General features: G+C 47.4%; 1 protein-coding gene across 7 annotated transcripts in view; it reads left to right on the top strand.

Annotated features, from left to right (window-relative positions):
• The window catches only part of ryr3 (ryanodine receptor 3), a 77,702-nt gene that overhangs the window by 19,298 nt on the left and 44,243 nt on the right, over positions 1–14,161 (top strand). For all 7 annotated transcript variants that reach the window (XM_047021757.1, XM_047021758.1, XM_047021754.1 and 4 more), the window contains 14 exons: positions 1,439–1,632; positions 2,114–2,188; positions 5,180–5,336; positions 6,294–6,458; positions 7,242–7,363; positions 7,707–7,887; positions 8,225–8,360; positions 9,542–9,637; positions 9,796–9,914; positions 10,797–10,930; positions 11,373–11,614; positions 12,150–12,342; positions 12,677–12,893; positions 13,147–13,251. In XM_047021757.1, coding sequence (XP_046877713.1) covers positions 1,439–1,632; positions 2,114–2,188; positions 5,180–5,336; positions 6,294–6,458; positions 7,242–7,363; positions 7,707–7,887; positions 8,225–8,360; positions 9,542–9,637; positions 9,796–9,914; positions 10,797–10,930; positions 11,373–11,614; positions 12,150–12,342; positions 12,677–12,893; positions 13,147–13,251 — 2,136 coding nt within the window. The remainder of the gene's footprint in view (positions 1–1,438; positions 1,633–2,113; positions 2,189–5,179; positions 5,337–6,293; positions 6,459–7,241; positions 7,364–7,706; positions 7,888–8,224; positions 8,361–9,541; positions 9,638–9,795; positions 9,915–10,796; positions 10,931–11,372; positions 11,615–12,149; positions 12,343–12,676; positions 12,894–13,146; positions 13,252–14,161) is intronic.

Here is a 14,161-nt window from a genome sequence, read left to right as displayed (position 1 = left end):
GTACCATGTTACTATAGACCTGGATGTGGGTATAGCTCAGTGGTTAGATAATCTGAGTGCAGATCAATAGATTGCAAGGTCAAATACCGCCTGTACGCTGCTTTGGATGAAAATGTCAGCAAAATGAATGATGAGGATAGAGGGAGAAGGAGAGGACAGAATAGGTTGTGTATTTGTGGAAGTTGAATGCCATGATAATCACTTTGCACTGTGTGTAGCACATCCAGAGTCATCATCAGATCACAGTCATCATCAGATCACAGTCATCATCAGATCACAGTCATCATCAGATCACGGTCATCATCAGATCACAGTCATCATCAGATCACAGTCATCATCAGATCACAGTCATCAGATCACAATCATCATCAGATCACAGTCATCATCAGATCACAGTCATCATCAGATCACAGTCATCAGATCACAATCATCATCAGATCACAGTCTTTATCACTAGGGTTCAGGCTGCACTTCTCATTTTCCCTCTAAACGGTTTCTAGTCTCTGAATACGGCCCATGTCAAGGTCAGCTTTGAGTGACAAGTTAGTAAGTTGAGCACGTACTCACAGTGATGATCTGTAGGAGATCCCTTCTTCCCTTCTTCAACTCTTTTCTCATCATATGTATAGAGGGCACTTCACTGGTTGATGAGCTAACAGTTAATGTGCTGTCCACTATGCAGAAGGATGTTGTCACCTTAAATTATCTTGAGAAAGAGAGGGAGGGGGGAGGGAGATTTGCAGAGCATATCATTGAATGAAAGTGGTGAGTTCACACAAGCCTTGAAGGAAGGAAATATGCAATTAAAGCAAAACTGGACCTGACCGAGATTCCTCTTCCTCCAGAGGGACATTTTCACCTCATGACAGAAAATCCTTCCCCTAAAACAATCGCAAAGAGTTCCCATGATTGTCCTTGATGTTATTTTGACAGAGACGTTTTTAAAGAAAAAAGGGTCCCAATATGCCTATTGTTGTAATGTTGTGGATGTTGCTGGTCAAAGCAGGCTTAGTAGCCTGGACAGGGCAGGCGATGGGGTGCTATATGAGCTCTGTTAAATGGTCCACTCTGCTGTGTCCGATCGTGGACAGCATCCAGACCCTTTCTGTAGGGAGGAATTAAAGTATTAGCATGAAGGCTGTCTAAACAGAGTTCTCCAAATGTTGATAAAACTGTAGCCAGCAGACTTCAGTGTGGAAGCTGGTAGCCTTGTGATAGTTATTAAATTCCTGCTTGAATCTTTCAACTCCCTCCATCCCCACGCCCTGCACTCTCTTTTCTCTCTCTCACTCCCTTTCTATTTATGTATTTTTCCCTCTGTCGCAGTCTTTCTCCTTCTCTCTCTCTCTCTCTCTCTCTCTCTCTCTCTCTCTCTCTCTCTCTCTTTCTCGCGTTCCGACACGTGCATATTAACACACCTTGACTTCTGCTCCTGCAGCACCTGTCCATCTCCAGCGGCGGCATCAACGTGGACGCTTCCTTCATGCAGACGCTGTGGAACGTCCAGCCCACCTGCTCCGGCAGCAACGTGGCGGTCGGCTTCCTCATCGGGGGTCACGTGATGCGCCTTTGCCACGGCCATGACGAGAGCCTCACCATCCCCGGAGCCGACCGTAGCGACGAGGAGCAGAGGTGAGCTGACTGTAGCGACGAGGAACAGAGGTGGGCGGGGCTTGTATAAGGAGCTGTCATCCATCTCCACTAGAAGGGTGTGACCATCAGTCCAGGTTCTGCTTCTAAGTGTTAGGCAGCCAGCAGATCAAAGACAGTGAACACACACCTTGATGAGTAAATGACTAGTTCAGATACACAGTGATAGTAGCAGAGTCTCTCTGAGGTATGAAGGAGGCCTGGGCTGTAAGGATGCTCCGTCAGTCTATAGGTCAACACCACTCTGTCTCTTAGGTCTCATTACTGTTCAAAGGGCCTTTCATCAAATGTCATTTCATACCATTAGCATCATCTAGAGGGGAAATGGGCTTGAGTCTGGGTCCTGACTCGAATATTAACTCAACAGTGTGTTTTTTGCGGTGTCATTTCATATTGACATATTGTTCACAGTAGACAGTCTTGGCATGGTTGTATAGGCCTCTGTGTGCTCCTGTGTACCCAGGATAGTGAACTATGAGGCGGAGACAGGCGCTTCCAAAGCTCGCTCTCTCTGGAGACTGGAGCCACTCAGGATCAGGTAGGAGCCTTTGGCAAACCCCCCAACACACACACACACACACAGTAGATTAACCTTCCACAGGGCTCTGCTATGTCTTGTTTCTCACTGGTGTCTTACCCCCTCAGCACACCACACACCCTCTTGTGACCCTAGAGGGCAAGAGTACACACATCCTTCACTCAAGTAGAAGTACAGATACTCATGTTTAAAGAGAAGTCAAAAGTAGTCTACCTGTTGGAGCTCACATAATATTAATACGTTAATACAAAAAGACACATGCAACGCATTCGCTTGGAATCCTTTTTGACACCGACAATTTCGAACATCTCCCTCATATATGGCTATGGGTGATCAGGATCATGTATCTATTCTCAATCATGTCGACATTGCTAATGTTTTTTCGGAAACGTTTTTTTCAATCTTTCAAAATGTGTTTATAAACTTTTTTTTAATATAAACTTTTTTCCAAAAAACTACATTTTTCCAAACACAGTGAAAGGAGAGGAATCCAGAAAAGCCTGAAACAGAGTATAGCTGAACATATTCTCCATCCCTGCTTTTGACCCTTCAGCACTCACACAGGCAGCACACAGGCACACACGTACTATATTTCCACAGCCTTCTTTTACACCTCAGACCATCCTTCTCTTACACCTCAGACCATCCTTGTCTTACACCTCAGACCATCCTTCTCTTACACCTCAGACCATCCTTCTCTTACACCTCAGACCATCTTTCTCTTACACCTCAGACCATCCTTCTCTTACACCTCAGACCATCCTTCTCTTACACCTCAGACCATCCTTCCTTGCAGGTTAAATGTCACAGATACGGACACATTGCTCCCTGGGAGATAGAAAGATAGTTAGTGAATTTTGTATGACAGTCTTTGACGTCACTGTGGGGTTATATACAGTGCCCTCCAAAAGTATTGGAACAGTGAGGCGAATTCCTTTATTTTTGCTGTAGACTGAAAACATTTGGGCTTGACATCAAATAATGAACGTGAGACCAGAGATCAACGTTTCAGCTTTTATTTCCAGGTATTTACATCAGGATCTGATGCACAACTAAGAAAATATCACATTTTGTTTGAATCCACCCATTTGTCATGTGATCAAAAGTATTGGAACAGATATACTTAAAACATATTTAAGTGAATAAGACTTAATATTTAGTTGCAAATCCTTTGCTTTCAATAACTGCAGCAAGTCTGTGACCCATTGACGTCACCAAACTTTTGCATTCTTCCTTTTTGATGCTTTCCCAGGCTTTCACTGCAGCCTCTTTCAGTTGTTGTTTGTTTTGTGGGGTTCCTCCCTTCAGTCTCCTCTTAAGCAGGTAAAATGCATACTCTATAGGGTTTAAGTCTGGAGATTGACTTGGCCAGTCTAATACCTTCCATTTCTTGCCCCTGATGAACTCCTTTGTTGTTTTGGCAGTGTGTTTTGGGTCGTTATCTTGCTGCATGATGAAGGCTCTGCCAATCAGTTTGGTTGCATCTTTCCTTAAATTGGCAGACAAAATGTTTCTGTAGACTTCCGAGTTCATTTTGCTGCTGCCATCATGTGTTACATCCTCAATGAAGATTAATGAGCTCGTCCCAGAAGAAGCCATGCAAGCCCAAGCCATGACATTACCTCCACCGTGTTTCACAGATGAGCTTGTGTGTTTGGGATCATGAGCAGTTCCTTTCTTTCTCCAAACTTTAGCCTTTCCATCACTTTGGTAAAAGTTAATCTTTGTCTCATCAGTCCATAAAACTTTGTCCCAGAATTTTTGAGGTTCATCTCTGTACTTTTTGGCAAATTCCAGCCTGGCCTTCCTATTCTTCTTGCTAATGAGTGGTTTGCATCTTCTGGTGTAGCCCTTGTACTTTTGTTCATGAAGTCTTCTGCGAACAGTAGATAGTGATACCTTCACTCCTGCCATCTGGAGGTTGTTGCTGATCTCACTAACAGTTGTTTTAGGGTCTTTCTTTACAGCTCTCACAATGTTTCTGTCATCAACTGCTGATGTTTTCCTTGGTCTACCTGTTCGACGTCTGTTACTTTATGCACCAGTAGTTTTCTTCTTCTTCAGGACATTCCAAATGGTTGTACTGGCTATGGCCAATGTTTCTGCAATGGCTCTGATTGATTTTCCATCTTCTCTAAGACTCACAATTGCTTGTTTTTCACCCAAAGACAGCGCTCTGGTTTTCATGTTGTTTTCACCTCTGAATACAGTCTGCATAGACAAAACCTATCTTACCCAATCTGAACCTGAGTGTAGACATTCAGTGGTATTTATTGATTGAATAATGTATGTAATAGGACACACCTGGGCAACAAAACACACCTGTCAGTCACATGTTCCAATACTTTTGCTCACATGACAAATGGGTGGGTTCGAACAAAAAGGTGATATTTTCTAATTTGTGCATCAGATCCTGATGTAAATACCTGGAAATAAAAGCTGAAACGTTGATCTCTGGTTTCACATTCATCGTTTGATGTCAAGCCCAAATGTTTTCAGTCTACAGCAAAAATAAAGGAATTGGCCTCACTGTTCCAATACTTTTGGAGGGCACTGTATAACCTTCCCATCTCCAGCCCAGAGCTGTCACAAGCAATCAGGTAGCAGGTCCTCCAAGGCAGGCGGCCAAGTCTGGGTTCACATGCTCTCTAGAAGTTTCTCTTCTTGATTTATCTTGATACCTGGATTATTTTGTCTCTCTTCCTGATCACTCTGCCTGGTCTCTCTCTATCTCTTGGTCTCTCTTCCTGGTTTCTGTTTTCTCTCTTCCTGAACTCTCTGCTTGGTCTCTCTCTCTTGGTCTCTCTTCCTGATCTCTCTGCCTGGTCTCTTTTGATGGTCTTTCTGCCTGGTCTCTCTCACCTGACTCCAATATGATGGTAACAATTGCAGTTAGTTGCAGAAAGAGCTGTATGGATGTCATGTTATGATCATGCCAAGAAGAATATTGCACTTACTTGTTATTCTGTGTCCTCCGCTGTGATTGGCCAGCTGGAGTGGTAGCCACATCCGCTGGGGCCAGTCTTTCCGTCTACGTCACCTGTCCACCGGATACTACCTGGCCCTGACGGAGGACGGAAGCCTGGTTCTGCAGGACAGGGAGAAGTCCAACACCAAGGCCACGGCTTTCTGTTTCAGACCCTCCAAGGTTTGTAGTGCCGGGGTGGAGATCTAGACTCTGTGGCGGTCACTCACACACTGCAAGGGGTGACATACTGAACCCGGTCAAAGCACCGGACGTCCCCATGACCAGCCATACATAAGACACATCAGAAATCCACCTAGATAAAGGACTAGTCATGGAGTCCCCACTGCTCCTTTGAGATTGAACCCTCCGTGGTTCTGAAGGGGTTAACCCAGTTTAGTGGTTTTTAATCTGCAGGTCACTGGGTCAGAATGTGTGTGACCTGTTAACTCCAGTCTCCCTGCAGTAGTTACTCTGTATGATTAAAAGACTCACCTGAGTCGCATAATCTATAATGGATGAGCTCAGCTCCGAGCCTTATATACTGACCTTCTCCGCAAGCCTGATAACCGGGTAATATTACTGTTAGCCTTTAAATATTTCCACGGGTCTAATTGCAACCACGTTACAGCTGTTTTTAATTAGCGCTGACTGAACATCTATCATGAGTCATGTCAGTGAAGCTAGGCCCACTGTGCTTCTCTGGCCTGTACGGCTCATTCTTGCATCTGCATATGTACTCCTCTACTCCTCCATTTACAGATTCTATCTCTTCCTTTTTCTTTCTTAAATGCTCTGTCTGTCATTGTTTCTTTCCATCCCTCTCTCTCTACTTGTGGCAGTCGCTCTTTCTGTCTCCCTGTGTCTCCTCCTCTTCCGCACATCCACCCATGACACACTAAATTGCCGCCAACCATTGAAGTCCAGGAAAAGTTGTGTTCTACAGCGGCTTTAATCTCATCCTCGCTACCTGTTGTCTGCAGTAACAAGCCCCCTTTCTGTCTCTGTACAGACCTAACAGCAGTCGGGCCATTGATGAGGCGTTGACAGGGCCCAGCTACAGTTGGGTCTGTACAGAAGCCTAACTGTCTCTGTGACATCACTGTGAGATCTTCATCTTGTTGTGTCTGTGTCTTGCAGGAGAAAGTGGAGGCGGGGCCTAAGCGGGACATCGAGGGCATGGGCGTGTCGGAGATCAAGTATGGAGACTCCATGTGTTTCGTCATGCACGTGGCTTCTGGGCTGTGGCTGTCCTACCAGGCGCCTGATGCTAAATCCTCCCGGCTAGGACCTCTCAAACGAAGGGTGAGTCCTCAAGTGTTTTATTGATAGGACAGACGGAGAGACGGGAAGCAGGAGGGGTGGGGGGTGCATGCAGGAAATGACGTTGGATTCAAAGCCAAGCCCCTGCGTTTCCTTTAATGGAACACACACTTACCCTGTGGGCTACCAGGGTGTCCCATATCCAACCCAGAAAGCTGTTAGCTGGCCGTCCAGAGAGAGTTGGCTACAGACATCCCCTCCTCTTCCCTCTCAAAGTCCTCCACCAGCAGGGACACGTGAGGCGTTCATTCAGACGTGATAATGAGAGAGGGATGGCGACACTTAGTTTTTAGGAGAGGAGGAGGGATTAGGAGGGATCCCCTCTCTCTCCTTCTCAATCTGTCTGTGGTGAGAGGCACGCTGCTCGTCTCCGGGCAAGCCTCCAGCAACAACAAACGCCACCTCTGCAGTGAAGCCAAGCGAGCACCTTGACAGCATGCCAGCGTACTCCCACGGGGAAACGATCAAACTACCTTTTAATCCCACGGGGCCAGCTCCGATTAAGCCATCGTGTCATGGCGGCTCGGTTTTCCCTGAGCAGGCTTGTCCTGCCCCCTCCCTCACACTTCCGCCAGGAAGCACTCTGCTGCTCATCATCTAGTACAGGGTTCGAGGAAACATCTTTACGTGAACAGAAATATTCCTAATCAGATGTGAATGCTGACATTCTTGTGTTTGTGCGTGTGTTTGAGCGTGTGCTTGTGTTGTGTGGGCGTGTTATTGTGTTGGTGTTTTGTGTGTTGTGTATGCATGTTGTGTGTCCAGGCCTGCCTGCACTCTGAAGGGCACATGGATGATGGACTCAGCCTGCAGCGCTGTCAGCACGAGGAGTCGCGAGCGGCGCGCATCATCCGCAACACCACATTCCTCTTCAGGGATTTCATCAGGTACACCAGAATCACCTGCTCACGCTACACCTGTACACCTTGAGGCCGCCACTGAGCGCAACGGGGGTCAACTTCAGGAATAGTCCCACACAACATGAGAGTTTATTATATTGAATAACTTCAACACGTAAACTTTCGTAGTATGAATAAACAACGGCTTGCTAATGGTCAGAGCTGCTAAAGTATGTAGCGCTGATCACATCAAATCTCACGGACAGGCGGAGCTTAAAGGACCCGTTTAAGATCACATAGATTAAGACCGACACGTGAACATTCCACTTTTCGCTGACTTCCTCTGCTCCTCCTCTCTCTCTAACGGACATCTTCTGGTTTCCTTGGCCAGGGGTCTGGACAGCCTGGGGGGGGGCAGGAACACGGAGGTGGCCCTGCCGTTTGAGGAGGTGGTGCAGACGCTCAACGACCTGATCGAGTACTTCCAGCAGCCCCACTCTGAGCTGGAGCACGAGGAGAAGCAGATGCAGCTGCGCTCGCTCATCAAGCGCCAGGACCTGTTCAAAGAGGAGGTGAGGTGCCAGAGGGACTGACGGACACAGCGCTCTGTAGTCACGGGAACAGGGATCTGAGGCGCTTTGTAGAGAAGGACAGGTACCTCCGGCGAAGCTCTGTTACTTAAGAGATCGAAGAAACGTCTTCTCCCCTGTTGGAACGGTTGCTACTCATTTTATTACAGCAGCAAGCTTGCCAGAGGCTCTTACTAAAATCCATGAATTCATGTTCACTGGCTAATTTTCATCCACATTTTCTGGCAGGTTGATAGTTCAAAATTACTGAATTAATGAAAAAGTGAGTGTATGGGGTTTAAAAATATGTATATGAATATGTTGGTTGTGTGTGTTCAAGGGCATGCTGGCCCTCCTGTTGAAGTGCATCGACCGTCTCAACCTGTACAACAGCGCCGCCGAATTTGGCGAGGTGGCAGGGGAGGAGGGCGGGGCGGTGTGGAAGGAGATTCTCAACCTGCTTTACAAACTACTCGGTAACATCCTTCAAAACGTCTTCATTCATTCATTCATATAGTCTCTCACTGAAATGGAGGCACACACAAAAGGCATCTGCTTTTCTCCACAGGGGAGTGGGTGTGAGGGTGGTGGTGGGGGCGGGGGTGGGGCAGGGGGTTACCACAGGAACAGGAAGTGACCTCCTGTATGTGTGTATGTGTTATGTCTGCGCCCCTTCCTCTTCTCAGGAGCTATAAACAGCCAGATTCATGTTCAAACTCATAGAAATGTCACTAGTCGAGAACCAGATGCTTCTTCACAAGCAGTGACATTGGCCTGTCTTTTGTGCTCCCTCCAGACTCTCAGCTGGGAAAGACATGACCTCTCAGTGTTTGTCATTCTGTTTCACTTCTCTGGCTCATTTTAAGAACTTTGCCTCAGCTGACCTTGACTTCCTACATATTCATCATGGCTCAACACACACACCTACACCCTACTGAGTACACCCCAGACTCCTGCCCTTCTAAACCAACACAGTAGGTCACCCTGCAGAATGCCAAGGCAGTCTGGCAAGAGAACAGAATGAGTTGACAGGTAATTTTCCGTCTGATCTCAAGTTGGTTAGGTAGCACACCCACCAGCCTGTTAACCACTCTCATTCTCATCTTTTGAGGGATGTCTCTATCCCAGGTTCCCCCTCTCAGGCTCCTCCTCTCTCGCCCGGTCAGTTTCACATTCAGACCAGTGAACACTCATGTCATGTCTTAGTTTCAAAGAGTTCATGCACTCTGTAAGTGTGGCTGTTGATGGATGGATCTGCTGAGAGGTTTGTATTAGCTGAAAGATTAGACGGCATCACTATTCCTCTGGGCCTGAAGCGCTGTTAAAGGACTTCAAAGGGATTAATCAGTCTTGTGGCCCCTGACACTAATGGTGAAGAGTGATTGGCTGAGGTGATGAGAGGGCAACACAATGTCACACCAGTCAGTGACAGACGTGACACAGCCTCAGAAAACACACTCCCCTCCCCTCTATCTCTCCGCCTGATACCTCTCAGCCTTTCATAATGATGTGGTCATTTAGCAGACGCTTCCACCTAAAGCGACAGGCATTTGAACCTGTGACCCCTTGATTTGCAGTCAATTGCAGTTGATTGGAATAAAAAAAAAATAAGGACATTGGAAAACGCTTTCTTTCTGTCTGTTCATTCCGCCTCCAGCTTCCCTGATCTGTGGAAACAGGAACAACTGCACCCAGTTCTCTCGTAATCTGGACTGGCTGGTCAGCAAGCTAGAGAGGCTGGAATCCTCCTCAGGTAAACCCTGCAACTCATATACATCAGTGAACACCAACCTATACCAATATACAGCAATATATACCAATAACCAGTACCATATACCAATATATAGCAATGTATACCATTAACCAGTATACCAATTCCATTAACTTAATGTGGCGTCGTAATGTCTGCAGGAATTTTGGAGGTGCTCCACTGCATCCTGATTGAAAGCCCTGAAGCCCTGAACATCATCCAGAAGGCACACATCAAGTCCATCATCTCCCTGCTGTACAAACACGGACGCAACCATAAGGTAGAGAAGAATATCTGGTGATGTTAATGTCACCCTTACTACAACTACAAACACAAACTCCATGCAGACCATTCTAAACCCGCTCTCCATTCTAAACAACACATTCTAAACATTCCAAGCCCTGTCAGTGACATGGCTACTGCAGTACCCAGAAGTGTGTGTCTGAGCCTAGTCTCCCCTCTGGAACATGAAGGCTATTCATACACAGGCCTGGCAGGGGGATTGCCATTGTTTGCATGACACCAATGCCTAAATCCTCCACCACTGCAACACCAAGGTCAAGCTGGCAAGTATCTCCCCCTAGTTAGCTTCATAAACAATTCAACACCAAACAATGAATATGAATCTGTTGGAGTCTGGCCTGTCAGCACCCTCCAGCAACAACAACAAGCCGCAGGTTGCTCTCTGAGGACGTGAAGGGTTTGAGGCATCCCGTACGTGTTTTACATGCACTGTTAACGTGTCAGACTCGGACAATATTTGCCTCTGGGGGCTGGTGGGTCATGCAGGCCACTCTCGTAAACAGCAGGTGTTGAGTCATGCGTGGGGGAGGATTCCCTGGGCCTTGTAAACTGTAGGCCCGCATGCTGCTGTGGCTCCCTGTGCTTGTCTCTTCCTGCTGCTGCTAATGAGAATCACGAGCCTCTCGCTCATTTCTTTCTCTCTCTCTGATTCTCTCTTTCTCCCTCCTTCCATCCCCCTATTTCTCATTCTAATAATAATAATAATAATACAAATATGAATAATTACTCTCTTGTGTCTCTAACACATTCTCTTTGTGTCTGGGGGGGGATTTATTACAGAAAATAATCGTGTTTTTAACGTGAGAATGTCTCAATATAGAGCATCAAATGTCTCTCTCTGTCTCTCCGTCTCCAACAGATCTTGGACGTCCTGTGCTCTCTGTGTGTCTGTAATGGAGTGGCAGTGAGAGCCAATCAGAACCTCATCTGTGACCACCTGCTTCCTAAAAGGGACCTGCTCCTCCAAACACGATTGATCAATGACGTCCAGAGGTAACAGTTTTGCTTGTGCCTTGCGCTTTGATATCTGTAATCATAGGGTTACATCATAACAGCGTAACTTTGACGCCGATTCTTAATGTTACGTTCTTTTTGACGCCTCTGTGATGTTGTTATTGGAGGGGGCTAATATACAAATATGATTGCTTTCATGCATGTATTATATAACGACCTACAATAGAAAAAAGTGTCGCGTTCAGTGTACGTTTTTTAGTCATTTAGCAGACGCTCTTATCCAGAGCGTCTTACAGTGAGTACAGGGACATTCCCCCAAGACATGTAGGGTAAAGTGCCTTGCCCAAAGACACAACGTCATTTTGCAGAGCAGGGAATCGATCCGGCAACCTTCTGATTACTAGCCCGACTCCCTCACCGCTCAGCCATCTTACTCCCTGTACCTCCAGCTCTCACCTGCACATCTGTTCCCTGTCTGCAGTATGAGGCCAAACATCTTCCTGGGGGTGGCCGAGGGCTCGGCCCAGTATAAGAAGTGGTACTACGAGCTGATGATTGACCAGGTGGACCACTTTGTGACCAACGAGCCGTCTCACCTGCGTGTGGGCTGGGCCAGCACCAAGGGCTACGCCCCCTACCCCGGAGGCGGCGAGGGCTGGGGGGGGAACGGGGTCGGGGATGACCTCTACTCCTACAGCTTTGATGGACTCCACCTCTGGTCAGGTACGGTAGGATTTGTGGTCAGATCACCTCACCTGTCTTGTTGAATTTGTCGTGTAAGTGTTTTTTTATGATTTCTGGGGAGGATTTTAAAAGATCTGAAGGGCTTTGCCTGGAAACATTTGGGGAATGGTTGCACACTGAAAGAGAAGTTATATATATTTACAAATACATCACAAATGACTTCCCCTGCAGCCTCACCCTATCAGCCTCTGTCCCCTAACAGCCTTTTCTGTCCTTGTCAGCTCCCCCCTCCCTCCCTTCCTCACAGTCACATTGCCCTACATTTCTAGACATCCCTTGTGACTTTGACCAGCCTGCAAAAGCTGTCTATTCTGTCTGCCCTTTCCTCCTCCCTCTCTCCTCGGTTCACCCTCTCTACTCTCCCCTCCTCTCTCTCTCCTCTGTTCACCCTCTCTACTCTACTCTCCTCCCTTGCCATCTCTCCTCTCCCCTTATCCTCTCTTCCTCTTCTCCCCCCTTCCCCTCTTCCCCCTCTCCCACCCTTCCTCCCTCTCCTCCCCTCTCCTCCTCCCAGGCCGTATCTACAGGGCCGTGGCCTCCATTAACCAGCACCTGCTGAACTCAGACGATGTAGTGAGCTGCTGTCTGGATCTGGGTGCCCCCAGCATGTCCTTCAGGATCAACGGTCAGCCCGTCCAGGGCATGTTCGAGGACTTCAACACGGACGGCTTCTTCTTCCCTGTGGTCAGCTTCTCTGCGGGGGTCAAGTAAGTGACTGTTGTTGATGGTCTGGTGGCCCTTGCAGCGGTGTTGGATATTATGGAAATTAATTGAGCTGAAATTTGATTTATGTGGGCTCGCTTTTTAGCTGCTAATGTATTTATGGAAAAGCGTTTTTACTGTTTTACAAAATAGGATACAGACAATTTGACATGTACGGTAAGTAGTTTTCGATTTTCAGTGTAATGATGTTTCAAAGATTAATAAAGGGACTCTGAGAGTCTTATCAAGTGGGCGTACTGCATTTATAGGAGTCACAAAAAATCTGTAATCACTAAAAGTACTTTGTACCTGATTCTCTTACTTCCTGGTTCCTCCCAGGGTCCGTTTCCTGTTGGGTGGTCGTCATGGAGATTTTAAGTTCCTGCCTCCCGCGGGCTACTCCCCATGCTACGAGGCTCTGTTGCCCAAAGAGAAGATGCGTGTGGAGCCTGTGAAGGAGTACAAGAGGGACCATGAGGGGGTGCGAGACCTGCTGGGCACCACCAAGCTCCTCTCCCAGGCCTCCTACATCCCCATGCCTGTGGACACCACGCAGGTGAGCACAGCTGGAGACCCCCCCCCCTCCCTCCCTCACTCACAAACTCCCTCCCCCCTCACATACTCCGTCCCTCCCTCCTTCACTCCCTCCCTCCCTCACTCACACAATTGGCCGGTTGTCTAAAACGTGTAAACCCAGAAGCTGATTTCCCACCGTTGTTGTGGAGACGGCGTCTGTCACAGCTGATTCTCCTGGCACGTGTACCTGTGCTGCCTGTCCAAAACCACCTGTCCTGTCTTTCTCCCTGCAGACTGCGCTCCCTCCTCACCTGGACCATGTCCGGGACAAGCTGGCTGAGAACATCCATGAGCTGTGGGGGATGAACAAGATCGAGCTAGGCTGGGCCTATGGCAAGGTGGGCTCAGTTGCTTCACCCAGTAAAGTACACGGTGCTTATGTACTGTACATCATAGAGGCGTTAGTGGTATTTCTGTCTCTTTCTCTGCCCCTCTCTCCACCTCACTCTTTCTCCTTCCCTCTCTTGCTCCCTCCCCCCCTCTCTCTCTGGCTCCTCTCTCTCTTCTTCTCTCCCCTTACTCCCTCTCTCCATTTCTCTCTGCCTCTCCCTTTTCTTTCTTTCTTTCTTTCTTTCTTTCTTTCTTTCTTTCTTTCTTTCTTTCTTTCTTTCTTTCTTTCTCTCTCTCTAAGGCTCCCCCTCTCTCTCCCCCCCTCTCTCTTTCTGTCCATCGCTCACCACTGCGGCCCAGACCAGGCAGTTAGGATGCACAGCACACACATCTCTCTGTACTGTAGCTGTTATCACACAATCATTTTCCAGAGAGCCGTTGTCGTTTGACAAACTTAACGAGCAGCTCGCCTTCCAAGAGCATGACAGACAAATTAATTACGGGTGTGAGAAGCCCTATTACTCAGGAGGTTCAGAGCTTATCATTCATTAAGGACAATATTTAATTTTGTTATAACGAGACCTCATTAGCTCAAAGTGACATTGGGCCTAACCTGGGATGAGACTTAGTCGGTGCAGGTGCCAGCTGCTTGGCAGAGATGTGCTTACATTTATCATCCATAAGGTCTTGCTCTTTGTGTCTTCTGTGTCTCAACTGTAACCTGTAGGTGTACTACTCTGCTTTGTTCAAAACAAACAACCCCCTATCACAAAAGCTTGGTTGTAAGCTTCGGCCATTATCTGCGTTTAGACATTCACACACTTAGCTACCGGCTATGCCAGTAGGACTGTTCCCTGAGCACACCCAGTATAACTTGGCTTAGTTTTGACCCCTTAGACAATTTATTCTGGGAAAGAT

Source organism: Hypomesus transpacificus, chromosome 6, assembly GCF_021917145.1.
Source record: "Hypomesus transpacificus isolate Combined female chromosome 6, fHypTra1, whole genome shotgun sequence".
Taxonomy (NCBI): Eukaryota; Metazoa; Chordata; class Actinopteri; order Osmeriformes; family Osmeridae; genus Hypomesus; species Hypomesus transpacificus.
The sequence above is the reverse complement of the archived record's forward strand: the minus strand, read 5'-3'. Positions and strand labels throughout refer to the sequence as shown.